The 15030-nt window shown below is 41.3% G+C and overlaps 1 protein-coding gene across 3 annotated transcripts in view; it reads right to left on the reverse strand.

The window, feature by feature from the left end:
* Nucleotides 1–15030, reverse strand: part of LOC140724787 (ribosomal protein S6 kinase alpha-5) — a 304697-nt gene that overhangs the window by 90185 nt on the left and 199482 nt on the right. For all 3 annotated transcript variants that reach the window (XM_073039390.1, XM_073039388.1, XM_073039389.1), the window contains one exon: nt 1337–1420. In XM_073039390.1, coding sequence (XP_072895491.1) covers nt 1337–1420 — 84 coding nt within the window. The remainder of the gene's footprint in view (nt 1–1336; nt 1421–15030) is intronic.

The raw sequence follows: 15030 nt of genomic DNA on the forward strand, positions 1-15030 counted from the left end.
TCAATGATTTGGCTGACAGAATTGATAGCTTGTGGCCAAGTTTGCAGACAATCCAAATATAGATAGAGGAGCAGGTAGTGTTGCTGAAGCAGGTAATCTCCAGATAAACTTAGACAGATTAGGAAAAGTGGCAAGTGGAATACAGTATAGGGAAGAGTATGGTCAGGCACTTTGGTAGAATGAATAAAGGCATAAACTATCTTCTAAATGGGAATGGATTCCCAACCTGGGGTACATGGACCCCTTGTTTACTGGTATGGCATAAAAATGGTTGGGAACCAGTGACCTAAAGGTTAACTTGCAGGTTGAGGTGGTAGTGAGGAAGACAAATGCAAGATTAGCATTCATTCCAAGAGGACTGGAATGTAAAAGCAACAATGTAATGCAGAGGCTTTTAATTCATTGGTCAGACCACAATTGGAGTGTTGTGAGCAGATTGGGGCCCCTTAAGTAAGAACAGATGTGCCGGCATTGGAAAGGATCCAGAGGAGGTTTGCAAGAATGAATCCTGGAATGAAAGAATTAATGTATGTGGAGTATCTGATAGCTCTGGGCCTATGCTCGCTGGGGTTAACTCTACTTCTTCACCATGGAAAATGGGGGTGGGGGGTTGCACTGAAACATATCAAATATCAAAAGGCCAAGGTAAAGGGGACAGAGAGAAAATGTTTCCTATAGTGGTGGAGTCTAGGACCAAAGTGTACAGCCTCAGATCAGGAGGACATCCCTTTAGAACAGAGATGCGGAATAATTTGTTTAGCAAGACAGTGCTAAATCTGTGGAATTCACTGCTATAGACAACTATGGAGGCCTAGTCACTGGATATATTTAAGAAGGTTGACAGGTTCTTGATTAGTAAGCCTATCAGAGCTTATGGGGAGACGGTAGGAGAATGGGGTTGAGAGGGATAATAAGTCAGCTATAATGGAATATTGCCGCAGATTTGATGGGCTGAATGGCCTAATTCTGTTCCTATGTCTTATGGTCTTTTCTTTGGATGTATTTTGAGTTCCCTTCTTTTAGCAAGGTTTTCAAACAACCTGGAGTTGTATTTCAAATCAAAGCTTCTTGTTCACAGCGTTAATAACTTCTCTCCCCTTAAGATGCTAGGAAAGCTCCAGGCTTTCAGGACTTCATTGTAGTAAAAACCTTTTGGAGTTAAAGATATTTGGAAACTTTGTGGAGAGAACAGATTCGAGTCAAATTTGCAATGTGTATATTGTGAAAAAACCTACTGAAGCCCAGACTACGAAGTTGTGTGATGGATCTCAGCTTGAACCCACCACATCCACTACTTAGTGCAAACACATCAATTCTAATGACAGAGATCACATACCTTATCATGTCCTGCATCACCTCCTTGCACAATTTCAGGAGCCATGTATTCTATGGTTCCACAAAAAGAGTATGCTCGCTCATTCTATAGGTTTAAAAAAACATAATTAAAATTAAATTTGCTATTTAAAATTCACAAATTGAAATGCACAAAAACAGATATTTCTGCAGAGGATATAACCAAAGCCACAAAATTGGGCATCTTCCACAGCAATGGAATGAAAGAATTATAGATGCAGTTGTACCACACAGAAACAGGCCCTTTTGTCTGACTGGTCCATGCTAATTGGGATGTCTATCTATGTTAATCTTATTTTCCTAAATTTAGACCACAAGACATAGGAAGAGAATTGGGCCATCTTGGGTACTAGCCTACATGGTATCCAGGACATCTTCAAGGAACGGTGTCTCAGAAAGGCAGCGTCTATTATTAAGGACCTCCACCATCCAAGGCATGCCCTTTTCTCACTGTTACCATCAGGAAGGAGGTACAGAGGCATGAAGGCACACACTCAGTGATTCAGAAACAGCTTTTACCCCCGGCCATCCAATTCCTAAATGGACATTGAACACTTGAACGCTACCTCACTTTTTTAATTTATTATTTGTTTTTTGCATGATTTTTAATCTATTCAATATACATATACTGTAATTGATTTACTAATTTATCATTATTATTTTTTTCTATGTTATGTATTCCATTGAACGACTGTTACTAAGTTAACAAATTTCACGATACATGCCAGTGATAATAAACCTGATTCTGATTCACAGTGTGGCAAATCTGTGTAATTCTTTGCCACAGGCAGCTGTGAAGGCCAAGTCTTTATGTATATTTATGACAGAGGTTGTTGGATTCTTGATTGGTTAGGGCATGAAGAGATTCAGGAAGAAAGCAGGAAATTGGGGCTGAGCGGAAATTGGATCAGCCATGATGAAATGATTGAGCAGACTTGATGGGTCAAATGGCCGAATTCTGCTCCTGCATCTTATAGTCTTACTTACAATTTTCCAGTTCTCTGGAATCAGCCCCGAATCTAGTGATTCTTGAAAGATTATTACTATTAAAATAATTAAAAAGCAAGAGGATAGTGAGGGATAAAATTGGTCCCTTAGAGAATCAGGGTGGTCAGCTATGTGTGGAGCCGAGGGAGATGGGAGAGATTTTGAACGATTTCTTCTCTTCGGTATTCACTAAGGAGAAGGATATCGAATGGTGTAAGGTGTGGGAAACAAGTAAGGAAGTTATGGAACCTATGACAATTAAAGAGGTGGAAGTACTGGCGCTTTTAAGAAATTTAAAAGTGGATAAATCTCCGGGTCCTGACCGGATATTCCCCAGGACCTTGAGGGAAGTTTGTGTAGAGATAGCAGGAGCTCTGACGGAGATCTTTCAGATGTCATTAGAAACAGGGATTGTGCCGGAGGATTGGCGTATTGCTCATGTGGTTCCATTGTTTAAAAAGGGTTCTAGAAGTAAGCCTGGCAATTATAGACCTGTCAGTTTGACATCAGTGGTGGGTAAATTAATGGAAAGTATTCTTAGAGATAGTATTTATAATTATCTGGATAGACAGGATCTGATTAGGAGTAGCCAGCATGGATTTGTGCGTGGAAGGTCATGTTTGACAAACCTTATTGAATTTTTTGAAGTAGTTACGAGGAATGTTGACGAGGGTAAGGCAGTGGATGTAGTCTATATGGACTTCAGCAAGGCCTTTGACAAAGTTCCACATGGAAGGTTAGTTAAGAAGGTTCAGTCGTTAGGTATTAGTGCTGGAGTAATAAAATGGATTCAACAGTGGCTAGATGGGAGATGCCAGAGAGTAGTGGTGGATAATTGTTTATCGGGATGGAGGCCGGTGACTAGCGGGGTGCCTCAGGGATCTGTTTTGGGCCCAATGTTGTTTGTAATATACATAAATGATCTGGATGATGGGGTGGTAAATTGGATTAGTAAGTATGCTGATGATACTAAGGTAGGAGGTGTTGTGGATAATGAGGTGGGTTTTCAAAGCTTGCAGGGAGATTTATGCCGGTTAGAAGAATGGGCTGAACGTTGGCAGATGGAGTTTAATGCTGAGAAGTGTGAGGTTCTACATTTTGGCAGGAATAATCCAAATAGAACATACAGGGTAAATGGTAGGGCATTGAGGAATGCAGTGGAACAGAGAGATCTAGGAATAACAGTGCATAGTTCCCTGAAGGTGGAGTCTCATGTAGATAGGGTGGTGAAGAAGGCTTTTGGAACGCTGGCCTTTATAAATCAGAGCATTGAGTACAGAAGTTGGGATGTAATGTTAAAATTGTACAAGGCATTGGTAAGGCCAAATTTGGAATATTGTGTACAGTTCTGGTCACCGAATTATAGGAAAGATATCAATAAATTAGAGAGAGTGCAGAGACGATTTACTAGGATGTTACCAGGGTTTCAGCACTTAAGTTACAGAGAAAGGTTGAACAAGTTAGGTCTCTATTCATTGGAGCGTAGAAGGTTGAGGGGGGATTTGATCGAGGTATTTAAAATGTTGAGAGGGATAGATAGAGTTGACGTGAATAGGCTGTTTCCATTGAGAGTAGGGGAGATTCAAACGAGAGGACATGATTTGAGAGTTAGGGGGCAAAAGTTTAAGGGAAACACGAGGGGGTATTTCTTTACTCAGAGAGTGATAGCTGTGTGGAATGAGCTTCCTGTAGAAGTAGTAGAGGCCAGATCAGTTGTGTCATTTAAGGTAAAATTGGATAGGTATATGGATAGGAAAGGAGTGGAGGGTTATGGGCTGAGTGCGGGTAGGTGGGACTAGGTGAGATTAAGAGTTCGGCACGGACTAGGAGGGCCGGAATGGCCTGTTTCCGTGCTGTGATTGTTATATGTTATATATGTTATATGTTATGTTATTGACTCCACACTCTCTTCAGCTACCTCTTTCAGAACTCTGGGGTATCTAATCGAGGTGACATATCTACTTTCAGATTGATTTGCTTCCCAAGCACCTTCTCCTTAGTAATAGCAACTACACTCACTTGCTCCTGCCCCCAACACTCTCAAATCTCTGCTAGTGTCTTCCACAGCGAAGACTAATGCAAAATACCATTTCTTTGTACCCCATTATTAGCTTTCCAGCATAATTTTCCAGTGGTCCAATATCCACTCTCATCTCTCTTTTACTCTTTATACATCTGAAAAAATCTTTGATATTGTCTTTTTTATTTTTGGCTAGCTTACCTTCATAAGTCATTTTTTCCATTTCTTACGGCTTTTTTAGTTGCCTTCTGTAGACTTTTAAAAACTTCCCATGAAATGTGGCCCTTAATCCTTGATTCCATTCTTGTCCACGTATCTATCCAAAAGCTTATTAGATGCTGTGATTGCACCCACCTTTATCACTTTCTCTGGCAGCTCATTCCATTTACCACACACTCTCTATTTGGAAAAATTTGCCCTACAGCTCTCCTTTAAATCTTTCCCTTCTCACCTTAAACCCTGTAGTGCTGCTGGACTCCCCTACACATTGAAGCATAGAAAACCTACAGCACAATACAGGCCATTCGGCCCACAAAGCTGTGCTGAACATGTACTTACTTTAGAAATAACCGAGGATTACCCAGAGCTCTCTATTTTTCTCAGCTCCATGTACCTATCCAGTAGTCTCTTAAAAGACCCTATTGTATCCACCTCCACCACAGTCGCTGGCAGCCCATTCCACACACTCACAACTCTCTGCTGAAAACACTTACCCTTGACATCCCCTCCCTACCTACTTTAAGCAGGTTGCGGCAAGTTGAGGTTCAATAAGGCATTCATGAGACCACACGGAGAATTGTGTGCAGTTTTGGGCTCCTTATTTTAGAGGTTTAAAAAAGGTTTTAAAAAAAAGACTGCCATATACAGCAGCCATCATCGTAGCGGCCATCGTTGGAGTGGACTGAGGCAGAGTGGGATGGTTTTGGCTCAATCAGACTTCAGAGAGAACAGGCAGAGGCGAGGTTTGAACGGGGCATGACTGCACAAGTGCGTGAAAGTCAGCCTCTGAGATCAGCAGGAGAATTTAAAAAGCTAGCAGAGGCTGAGGGTGAGCTTCACCCCAAGTGAGATAAGGCCAGGTAAGCTCCTTTAATTAATTTAATTAGCTTAGGAGTAGGTAATGGAGGCAGCAGTTAGGGCAGTTGAGTGCTCCGTTTGCAGTATGTGAGAAGTCAGGGCAAGCACAATTGTCCCTGATGACTACACCTGCAAAAGGTGCATCCAGCTGCAGCTCCTGACAAACCGTGTTAGGGAACTGGAGCTGGAGTTGGAGCTGGATGAACTTTGGATCATTCAGGAGGCAGAGGCAGAAATAAACAGGAGTTACAGGGAGATAGTCACCCCTAAGAGTCAGGAGACAGGTAGCTGGGTGACTGTCAGGAGAGAGAAGGGGAATAGACAGGAAGAGCAGAGCACCCCTGTGGCTGTTCCCATCAACAATAAGTATACCGTTTTGGATACTGTTGGTGGGGATGACCTACCAGGGAGAAGTTGCAGTGGCTGCATCTCTGGCACCGAGACTGGACCCTCAGCTCAGAAGGGGAGGCGGGAAAGAGGAGAGCAGTAGTGATAGGGGATTCAATAGTTAGGGGGGCAGATAGGAGATTCTGTGGAAGAGATCGAGAATCCCAGATGGTCTGTTGCCTCCCTGGTGCCAGGGGCCGCGATATCTCGGATCGAGTTCTCAGTATTCTCAAGAGGGAGGGTGAGCAGCCGTATGTCGTGGTCCATGTAGGGACCAATGACGTGGGTAGGAAGAGTGAGGAGGTCCTGAAAGGACAGCTTAGGGAGTTAGGCGCCAAGTTAAAGGACAGGACCTCCTGGATAGCAATCTCAGGATTGCTACCAGTGCCATGTGCAGGTGGGTTTAGAAATAGTACAATAGCGCAGATCAACACGTGGCTGAAGACATGGTGCAGGAGGGAGGGCTTCAGATTTATAGATAATTGGGCAGTTTTCCAGGGAAGGTGAGACCTGTTCCGGCGGGATGGTTTACATCTGAACTGGAGGGGGACAAATATTCTTGCAGGTAGCACAAAAATACAACTGCAGATGCTGTGGATCAAAGAATACGTACACAACGCTGGAAGAACTCAGCAGGTCAGGCAGCATCTGTGAGAAAAGAGTAGCCAACGTTTCGGGCCCTTTCCTGATGAAGGGTCTCGGCCCAAAACATTGTCTACTCTTTTCTCACGGATGCTGCCTGATCTGCTGAGTTCTTCCAGCGTTGTGTACGTATTCTTGAAGGTAGGTTTGCTAGAGAGGCTCCAGTGGATTTAAACTAGATACAAGGGGGGAGGGGGAACCAGAGTGTTGGAACAGATGTATGGGAGAAGAAAGAAAAGGATAGTAAAGTTGTTTGCACCATTAGAGATAAACAGAGAGGAAGAGGTGGAGAATTTCTTAAATGCATTTATTTTAATGCTAGGAGCATTGTAAGAAAGGTGGATAAGCTTAGAGCATGGATTGATACCTGGAAATATGATGTTGTAGCTATTAGTGAAACATGGTTGCAGGAGGGGTGTGATTGGCAGCTAAATATTCCTGGATTTCATTGCTTCAGGTGTGATAGAATCGGAGGGGCAAGAGGGGGAGGTGTTGCATTGCTTGTCCAAGAAAATATTATAGCGGTGCTTTGGCAGGATAGATTAGAGGGCTCGTCTAGGGAGACTATTTGGGTGGAATTGAGGAATGGGAAAGGTGTAGTAACACTTATAGGGGTGTATTATAGACCACCTAATGGGGACCGAGAATTGGAGGAACAAATTTGTAAGGAAATAGCAGATATTTGTAGAAAGCATAGAGTTGTGATTATGGGAGATTTTAATTTTCCACAGATAGACTGGGAAGCCTATTCTATAAAAGGCTGGATGGTTGGAGTTTGTAAAATGTGTGCAGGATAGTTTTTTGCAGGAATACATAGAGTTCGGCACGGATTAGAAGATTATTTTATAATCGTATATCTGCAGGAAAATAACTGTTAGAATTCTTTCCCCAAAGAATGTTCATCTCATCAACCAGGGATAACAAAGTACTTACACCTGGATAAAAACCCATGGACATCTATCCAAAATAAATGAAAGAACTGAGCTGCAGTTTTGGAATTAATACACTGAGTCACAAGTACAGCTCAGAATCAAAGAAATTAATCAATCTACACTATAGATTAATTAAATTTTGTAAGTGGAGATGGACATTCAGTGGCCGTCTTATTTATTCAGGAAAAAATGTTGTGGATTTCAATCATGCTGAAATTAACTCCATTGATGTGGCAGAACATAGCAACAGTTCCAGTTTTAAATACATATTTAATTTGTTCACATTTTCCTTTCTGGAAGACCATAAGCCTTTTATTCACTCTTCCCCTGTTCTCCCTGCCACCATTCCAAAATTTTGTTTTGAATTCTGGATCCAGAATTTCTTTGGTAAACTTGGAGCCACTGATGCTATCTAATATCTGCATCAGTGGTTTCCAGGTTAACAAAACAGTACAATCCTTAAAGATGAAGAGACTGCTCTGGGAACTGATAGCAGATCCTTAGCCAAGGTAGCTAGCACAATGAGGTTTTTTTTTTTACCTTTTCCAACCAACTTTCTAGCAAAATTATGTTAATATTAATAAAGTCTGATGGAGCTCTGTGACTTCTGACATTTGCTTTAAGGGTACTGGGTCCTCCAGGCTGGGAACCACTGCCCTGCAGCATTGTTAAAGGTGTACAGCAATTCTTTCACAACCACAATAACCAAGAAACCCATAGCTAGATACACTAAACTAGACTAAAGAGCAACACCATACAAGTTGAATTCCAGAACAGGTACTGTTTTCCCTGCATTGAATCCAACAGGTCAAGTCAATGGATGCATTAACTGCAGCATGAGGGATTTTAGCCTAGCCCAGAAAATTTGATCTGGAAACCTAGAACCCTGTTGGTGCCAAATTTTTAAATGCAAGGAAGATTATGCACAGGAGTAACAAGATCAGGGAAATGTTTCACTCTTCTAACACTAAATATTGAAATATACAGTGAAATGCATTATTTGTGTTAATAACCAACACAGTCTAGGCATCGTGCAGATCAGCCCACGTGTTGCCATGCTTCCAGCGCCAAAACAGCATGCCTACAACTCACTCATCCTAACCTGCACATTTTTGGAATGTGGGAGGAAACCCACATGGCCATGGGGAGAACATTCAAATTCCTTACAGACAGGAGTAGAAATTGAATCCTGATCATGATTGCTTGCACCGTAAAGTTTTATGCTAACTGCTACACTACCGTACAACCCTGCATTTTACTGTATGTTTCGATGTACATGTGATAAATAAAGCTAAAGTTAATCCCTCAGTCCAAGTTGTTTTCTGTGTGAGAAGTCCAAGCATCACAAACCATTGCCTGAAGGTTAGCCAATCCAGACTTCTAAAAGTCATGCACTGTATGTGCATTCTCAATATACACTCCAAGTTCTCAACAGGGGGCCACAAGCCACTACTTTTTTAGCTGTCCAGCAAAACATATAAAATATATATATAAAACCTTAGGAGCTTTCATATAGCATCAAATGATGCCTTTAAAGGAAATGTCAGAATAAAGGAAATCACAGAAGGACGGCATATGTGATGCTGAGGTTTTATAAGGCACTGGCGAGGCCTCATCTTGAGTACTGTGAACAATTTTGGGCCCCTCATCTAAAAGATGTGCTGGCATTGGAGAGGGTACAGAGGAGGTTCACAAGGATGATTCCAGGAATGAAAGGGTTATCATATGAGCAATGTTCAGCTCTGGGTCTGTACTCATTGGAATTTAAAGGGATGAGGGTGTATCTCATTGAAACATTTTGAATGTTTAAAGGTATAGACAGAGTAGATGTAGAATGGATGTTTCCCATGGTGGGGGAATCTGGGGCTAGAGAGCGCAGCCTCAGAATAGAGGGACATCCATTTAAAACAGTGATTCCATTGTCTTAATTAGCACCAGATGACTTACCTACCTGGGCATCATTATTAGGCAAGATGGTGGGACCACTGCAGACTCATCAAAGCTAGAAATGTCTTCAGATCAGTGAACAACATATGGGCATCAACCAAGTACAGTATCCACACCAAGGTGAAGCTGTACCAGAGCTGTGTTCTGTCCACCCTCTTGTAGAGGTCAGAATGCTGGCACATGACACAGAGTGACCTTGCCAAGCTGTCATCATTCCATACCATGTGCCTCTGGAAGATTCTCCGTATTTTCTGGCCAAGAAAGATCTCCAACCATGCCCTACTCCTTCAGTATCATTATTAAGTCAGCACATCATTGGACCCCTGAAGGGAGGAGGAAACACAGGAGACCAAAGACAACTTGGCGCCATACTAAAGAGGCAAAAATGAAGACCCTCAATCACATCTAGGGCACAATTGAGAAGATGGCAAAGGACAGACAGAAATGAAGGACCTTCATTACTGCCCTAAACACCAGCGGCAAATAACAAGAGGGCAAAAGTCTTTTAATCACCCTAGGATGACTTTTGCCAAGAGTTTTGTCATGAGCTTATTACTCTACACATAGAGCACTACAATACAGTACAAGCCCTTCAGCCCATGCTGTTGTGCCAACCCATTAACCTTTTCTATGATCAATTTAACCCTTCCCTCCTACATAGTGATGTTGTGTGAATGAGGTCACCAGAGAAAAGTACTGGTAGATATGAAGCAGCTTTTTATTTGGCAAAACAAGGTACAGCTGGCATCATACGGAGACACTTTTGGTCAAAAGTTCTGCTGGCCCAATGTAGGGCTCAATATTTTATGTACTAAACATCAAAGGACAATTCTTGATTTACAATGTATGGACAGTGCTTTCTTTGAAACTGCACACAAACTTCACACCTCCCGATCTGCATGCACATCACAGATATCTAAATTAATTTTAATCAGCATTCTCTGGTCTGGGTTTCACAGCTTTTAGGAACTCATTGTTCAGAGTTGCACTCCAAATTAAATCCACAATACTGTATATACTTAGATGTGAAGACGGGTAGCCAAAGTCATTTGTTAAATGTAAATGTGCTAAACCCAAGAACACCACTAACCCATAACACTCCACTTTCTATCATCCATGTGGCTTCTTAAGATGATCTTAAATGCCCCTGGTGTATCTGCCTCCACCACTTCTGGCAGGGTGTTCCATGCACCCAAAACTCTCTGCGTAAAGAACTTATCTCTGAAACCCCACTATTCTTCCCTCTAGCCATCTTAAAATTATGCCCCCTTGGTATTAGACATTTTCATCCTAGGATAAAAGTCTCTTTCTATCCACTCAATAACAGACACTCGTTATATCTGGTGAAAGGCCAGTTATTTTACAAAGAAATTCACCATCCAACTTCCCACAATTGATTTTTCAGAGAATATGCAAATGTAGAAGACTACTTTGCTGAAAAAAAATTGTTTTTCATATTGCTCATATTTTTTCTTTAGGGTGATTAATGCATTAACTAGGTTATTCATATCACAGAGCACTTGTGGTTAATAAACTGTGGTTTGTGTGAGCCTTTGAACTATAGCTAAGAAATGTATTCTAAGGAAACGCTAGACCTCAAGAGAGATGTAGCTCATGTTATCTACAGTTGCCATCTAAAAGGGACAGGAAGCTTCCCTGCCTCTAGACCAGTAAAGCAGAGGAAAAGAAATAACTTCAAAATAGAAAGAAAAAATGCTAGAAAGAAACTAGGTTTACCTACATTACTAAAGAGAGCATTTAGACATTTGGTACACATAACATAATCCACCTTCCATCTGGCTTCTTGAAATTTCTACAGATGTACAGTGGTGAGCAGACTGTCTGGGTGTATCACATTATGGTTTGGAGGATGCATAGATCACGTGGCTGCAGAGGGTTGTAGACTCAGCCAGCTCCATCACAGGCACAACCTCTCCACCATTTTCAAGAGATGGTGCCTCAAGAAGGTAGCTTTCATTACTAAAGACCCCCACCATTTGGGAAATGTCCTCTTTCCATTATGACTATCAGGGAGGTGGAACTGGAGTCTGAAAACCCACACTCTATGATTCAGAAACAGTTCTTCATTTCCACCATCAGATTTACAAAAGCTCCATGAACACTACCTCATTATTCTGTTTTTAAAACGAATTATTTTTGTCATTTACAGCAATTTTGCATCTTTGCTGCTGCCAGAAAAATACAAATTTCATGTCAGTGATGATAAATCTGATTTTAATAACTGCAGTGAGATTCTAAGAAGCAATAGTAAAATGAACATTGCATCCAAAATATTATGCTTTTTGGGCAAAGTTCTAATCAACATACACTAAAAGCTCAGCGAGTCAAGCAGCATCTATATGAAGGGAAATGAATAGTGAATGTACCTGAAAGGTTAATCTCCAGGTTGAGTCTGTGGTAAAGAAGGCAAATGCAATGTTGGCATTCATTTCTAGAGGTATAGAATATAAGAGCAGGGATGCGACGTTGAGGCTCTGTAAGGCACTCGTGAGACCACAAGGAGTATTGTGTGCAGTTTTGGTTCCTTATTTTAGAAAGCATATACTGACACTGGAGTGGGTTCAGAGAAGATGACCGAGAATAATTCCAGGAATGAAAGGGTTACTGTATGAGGAACATCTCTTGGGCAGCTCTTGGGCTATATTCCCTGGAGGTCAGCAGAATGAAGTGGGATCTTGTAGAAACATTCTAAATGTTAAAAGGCCTGAACAGATTAGATATAGCAAAGTTATTTCCCATAGTAGGGGAGTCTAGGACAAGAGGCCACTACTTCAGGATTGAAGGACACCCATTTAGAACTGAGATGCGGAGAAATTACTTTACTCAGAGGGTGGTAAATCTGTGGAATTTGTTGCCACGTGCGGCTGTGGAGGCCAAGTCATTGGGTGCATTTTAGGCAGAGATAGATAGGTTCTTGATTAGCCAGGGAATCAAAGGGTATGGGGAGAAGGCAGTGGAGTGGGGATGACTAGAAGAACTGGTTCAGTGCATGATTGAAATAAACTGGGACATGAGAGGTGGAAAAGGTAAAGGGCTGAAGAAAAAGGAAATTTTCTTTGTAAGTGTTTTAGAAGAACATATAAGGGGAGGTGTCAGAAGTATTTTTTAAAAACAGTATTAGATGCACGAAACTCATTGCCAGAGGTGGTGGTAGAGCCAGATAAATTATGGACATTTAAAAACTCCAGATAGGCACGTGGATAATAGAAGAATAGAGGTTATTTTCAGAGAGAAGAATTAGATTAATCCTAGAGTGAGCTAAAAGTTTGGCACAACATTGTGGGCCAAAGGGCCTCTACTGTACTGTAATGTTCTATTTTCTAAATCCGAGTAATTAGGAGTTAAGTTTAAATGAAGTTTTTAAAAACTGTTGTTCTTTTGTGATACCATTAATTTAAGTCAATAAAGATATACAATGCTTTTAGTGGACTAGAGTGTTTCTCTTCTTGAAACTCCACTCTGTTGACAGATTAGATGCCATACCAAGTTAACGATTGGATCAGCCTCAGATATAAATCTACATGACTCAGTGTGGCTTGCAGAAAACAATTTTCACAGCTAAGCATTATGAAAATAAATTGTACTAAAGCTGAGATATGAAATGTAGCTTCCTAATTAACTGATCTTTTTATTTATATTTTATTTTATTAGTTATCTAGTCTTTAAAGATTAATTCATCTTCAGTTGTTTGAGCTAATTACAAAAGTTAATACTACAGCTCCTCATAAATTCAATTTCATTGAAGTGTATGCACTTTTTTAAAATGCATAAACCCTGTTAATGCTTGTTCACCTCAAGTGAAACAACCACTAGCTTTCTTATAGCAGCTTTGTTGATCTATTCTTGATGTGCCCTTCATGCAAAGACTTTGAAAGCTCTTCCATCCTATTGTTAGAACAAAACGTGTAATTTAGGTTACAGCCAATCTCCAAACAGTTTTGGCTTAAAAATGTGGCCTATTTGGATGTAGGTCACTCTTAAAAATAAACCCATCATCCACTGATACTTAAGTAGGTTTCTAATCTGTGCCATTCCTGCCAAATATATCTACATTATTTTCAGTATTTTCTTAAGTCAGCTTTCAAACATCTCCTAGCTTTAAGTCATTCCATTTTCCTTTAGACTATTTGTTGATCCTCCTCATGGTGATTGCTGAAGCTACCAGTTCCTCAGCTGTCATTCCCTGACCACACTTTTGCACTTCTCCTAAGCAACATACAAAGAGCTAGATGAACTCAGCAGCCAGGCAGCAACTATGGAGGGAAATAGACAGTTGAAATTTCAGGGTGAGACTCTTCACTAGGACACCTTCGGTTCATTTGCTCTTCTAATTGTGTTTGATAATCCATCTTTGAAGGGCTTACAGAATAAAGCTATACACTCAGTGGCCACTTTATTAAGTGCCTCTTATACATAATAGGTTGGGTGTGTTGTTGCTAGTGTGGAGGGCTGTCAGAGGTTACAGCAGGACATTGATAGGATGCAAAACTGGGCTGAGAAGTGGCCAATGGAGTTCAACCCAGATAAGTGTGAGGTGGTTCATTTTGGTAGGTCAAATATGATGGTAGAATATAGTATTAATGGCAAGATTTTTGACAGTGTGGAGAATCAGAGGGATCTTGGGGTCTGAATCCATAGGACATTCAAAGTCACTACGCATGTTGACTCTGTGGTTAAGAAGGCATACAGTGCATTGGCCTTCATCCATCGCCGGACTGAGTTTAAGAGCTGAGAGGTAATGTTGCAGCTATATAGGATCCTGGTCAGACCCCACTTGGAGTACCGTGCTCAATTCTGGTCACCTCACTATAGGAAGGACGTGGAAACCATAGAAAGGATGCAGAAGAGATTTACAAGGATGTAGGTGGATTGGGGAATATGCCTTATGAGAACAGGTTGAGTGACCTCGGCCTTTTCTCCTTGGAGCAACGGATGAGAGGTGACTTGATAGAGGTGTACAAGATGATGAGAGACATTGATCTTGTGGATAGTCAGAGGCTTTTCCCCAGGGCTGAATTGGCTAGCATGAGAGGGCATAGTTTTAAGGTGCTTGGAAGTAGGTACAGAGGAGATGTAAGGGGTAATTTATTTTTTTTAACATAGAGAGTGGTGAGTGCGTGGAATGGGCTGACGGCAGTGGAGGCGGAAACGATAAGGTCTTTTAAGAGACTCCTGGATGGTGACATGGAGCTTAGAAGAAGAGGGCTATGGGTAAAGTCTAGGTAGTTCTAAGGTAGGGACAAGTTCGGCACAGCTTTATAGGCCGAAGGGTCTGTATTGTGCTGTATGCTTTCTATGTTTCTATAAAGTAACTACTGAGTATATATTTCTGGTTTTCCTCTGCTGTATTCTATCCACTTCAAGGTTCAATGTGTTGTGCATTCAGAGATGCTCTTCTGCATACAACTGTTGCAATGTGTGATTATTTGAGTTACTGTTGCCTTCCTATTGGCTTGAACCAGTCGCACCAAACTCCTCACCGCTCTCATTAACCAAGGCATTTTCACTCACACAGATGCCGCTCACTGGATGGAGTTTTGTTTATTGCACCATTCTTTGTAAACTACAGAAAATGTTGTGGATGAAATCCCAGGAGATCGACAGGTTCTGAGATACTCAAATATCTGGCACCAAAGGTTAAAGTCATTTATATCACATTTCTTC

Source organism: Hemitrygon akajei, chromosome 3, assembly GCF_048418815.1.
Source record: "Hemitrygon akajei chromosome 3, sHemAka1.3, whole genome shotgun sequence".
NCBI lineage: Eukaryota > Metazoa > Chordata > Chondrichthyes > Myliobatiformes > Dasyatidae > Hemitrygon > Hemitrygon akajei.